A 2251-nucleotide genomic window follows, 5' to 3' on the forward strand; every position below is an offset into this window, starting at 1 on the left:
AAAAAAAAAAAAAAAGAACCAATGGGGACTACAAATCTCCCAAGCAACCACCCACCCTGACCAACAGCCTTGCCTCCCCTCCTGGCCACTGGGATCCGCCCCTTCCCGGAACTCTGAGCTGAGTGATGTCATAGATGGATTACCTTTCTAGGGCCAAGGAACCAGGAATTTCAGGGACATGGGGGAGGGAGAGGGATGTTTCTCTACCGCCCCAACCCCCCATGTCTGTGGTGAAGTCAATCGAGTTGGTGCTCCCCCAGGATGCAATCTACCTGGCCGGCTCCAGCATAAAAGGGCAGGTGATTTTAACCCTGAACAGCACACTGGTGCACCCCATGGTGAAGGTGGAGCTCATGGGAAGGGGTTACGTTGAGTGGAGTGAAGAAGCTGGAACATCCCAAGATTACAGCAGGGATGTTATTTGCAACAACAAGGCAGACTACGTGCATAAGACAAAGACATTCCCAGTGGAGGGTAAGGACGAGGCCACCAGCCACCCTTAGCCATGACAGGAACCCGGATCTGGAAAATAAACACACCCAGGAGTCAATCAACAAACCTCCAGGGCTACCAGAAATAGGCAGTGGCCTGATTTCTTCCTAGGAGGGAAGCCATGTAGAACAATGACCAGCAGATACACCAAACATGAAAATAACAAGACACAAGGAGCTGATCAGAACCTAGATATTCAAAATGAGGGTTCCAAGTAGTCTCCTTGGAAAATGCTTAGTCTTATGGCTGCCTTTGAGAGGCCCCTAAGAAGTCTTAATATTTTACAGATAAGTTTCACTCTGACAGCAAAACCCCAGGAGACAAAGTAGGGAGTCCTTTATTCATGGGGTAAGACAGTGGAGGTAGGCCGGGTGTGGTGGCTCATGCCTGTAATTCCAGCTCTTTGGGAGGCCGAGGCAGGAGGATCACTTGAGGTCAGGAGTTTAAGAGCAGCCTGGCCAATATAGCAAAACCCCATCTCTGCCAAAAAAACACCAAAAAACCAGCTAGATGTGCTGGTTCATGCTTGTAATCCCAGCTACTCGGGAGGCCGAGGCAAGAGAATCACTTGAACTCGGGAGCTGGAGGTTGCAATGAACCAAGATCTTGCCACTGCTCGCCAGCCTGGGTGACAGATCGAGATTCCATCTCAAAAAAGCGAAAGATGGTGGAGGTAGAAGAGTGAGGGAGGCCTCCCAGGGATAGTCCTCAGTTCCAGCAATTCAGATCTGACATCTGAACAAATGTCAGAGAGTCTGCTGAGCTGTGGGGTGTGTTATATGTCCTTTACAAAATGTGTTTGTGGGGACATTCCCGGGTTGTTCTTGTTGTTGTTATTGTTGTTTTTTGAGACAGAGTCTCGCTGTGTTGCCCAGGCTGGAGTGCAATGGCGCCATCTCGGCTCACTGCAACCTCCACCTCCCCGGTTCAAACGATTCTCCAGCCTCAGCCTCCCGAGTAGCTGGGACTACAGGCGTGCGCCACCACACCCAGCTAATTTTTGTATTTTTAGTAGAGACGGGGTTTCATCATATTGGCCAGGATGATCTCAATCCCTTAACCTTGTGATCCACCTGCCTGGGCCTCCCAAAGTGCTGGGATTACAGGCGTGAGCCACCGCGCTCAGGCTATTCCCAGGTATTATGCAGTCAAGCAGAACACATGGCCAACACTTGGCTGAACAAAGTGTCATTTAATTTCATTTATCTATGTATTTATTTTTGAGACAGGGCCTTGCTCTGTCCCCCAGGCTAGAGGGCAGTGGTGTGATCACAGCTCACTGCAGCCTCAATCTCTCTGGCTTAAGCGATCCTCCCACCTCTACTTCCTGAGTATCTGGGACCACAGGCAAATGCCACCATGCCTGGCTAGTTTTTGTATTTTTTGTACAGACAAGATCTCCCTATGTTGCCCAGGCTGGTCTGAAATTCCTGAGCTCAAGTGAAGCTTTCTACCTCGGCCTCCCAAAGTGTTGGGATTACAGGTGTGAGCCACCGCACCTGGCCACTAGACTTCTACAGTTTTAGAACCAAGTGATGGGTGGGACTCCAGCTGTGCAAATATCGCGGGGACAAACATCAACTTACCAGATGCTCAAACTGAGCAATTATGTGACCTCTCTGTCTCTCAGTTAGCCCATCTATATTTTTATTTTATTTATTTATTTTGAGATGGAGTCTCACTCTGTCGCCCAGGCTGGAGTGCAGTGGCACCATCTCAGCTCACTGCAACCTCTGCCTCCCGGGTTCAAGCAATTCTC

At 49.7% G+C, this 2251-nt stretch overlaps 1 protein-coding gene across 1 annotated transcript in view; it reads left to right on the top strand.

Moving 5' to 3' along the window:
• The first annotated feature begins 6 nt into the window (after nt 1–6).
• The window catches only part of ARRDC5 (arrestin domain containing 5), a 13663-nt gene continuing 11418 nt past the window's right edge, over nt 7–2251 (top strand). The window contains exon 1 of the mRNA XM_017528396.2: nt 7–474. Within this exon, the coding sequence (XP_017383885.2) occupies nt 135–474 (340 nt within the window). The 5' untranslated portion in view covers nt 7–134. The remainder of the gene's footprint in view (nt 475–2251) is intronic.

This window comes from Cebus imitator, unplaced genomic scaffold (assembly GCF_001604975.1).
Source record: "Cebus imitator isolate Cc_AM_T3 unplaced genomic scaffold, Cebus_imitator-1.0 Scaffold53, whole genome shotgun sequence".
Lineage (NCBI taxonomy): Eukaryota > Metazoa > Chordata > Mammalia > Primates > Cebidae > Cebus > Cebus imitator.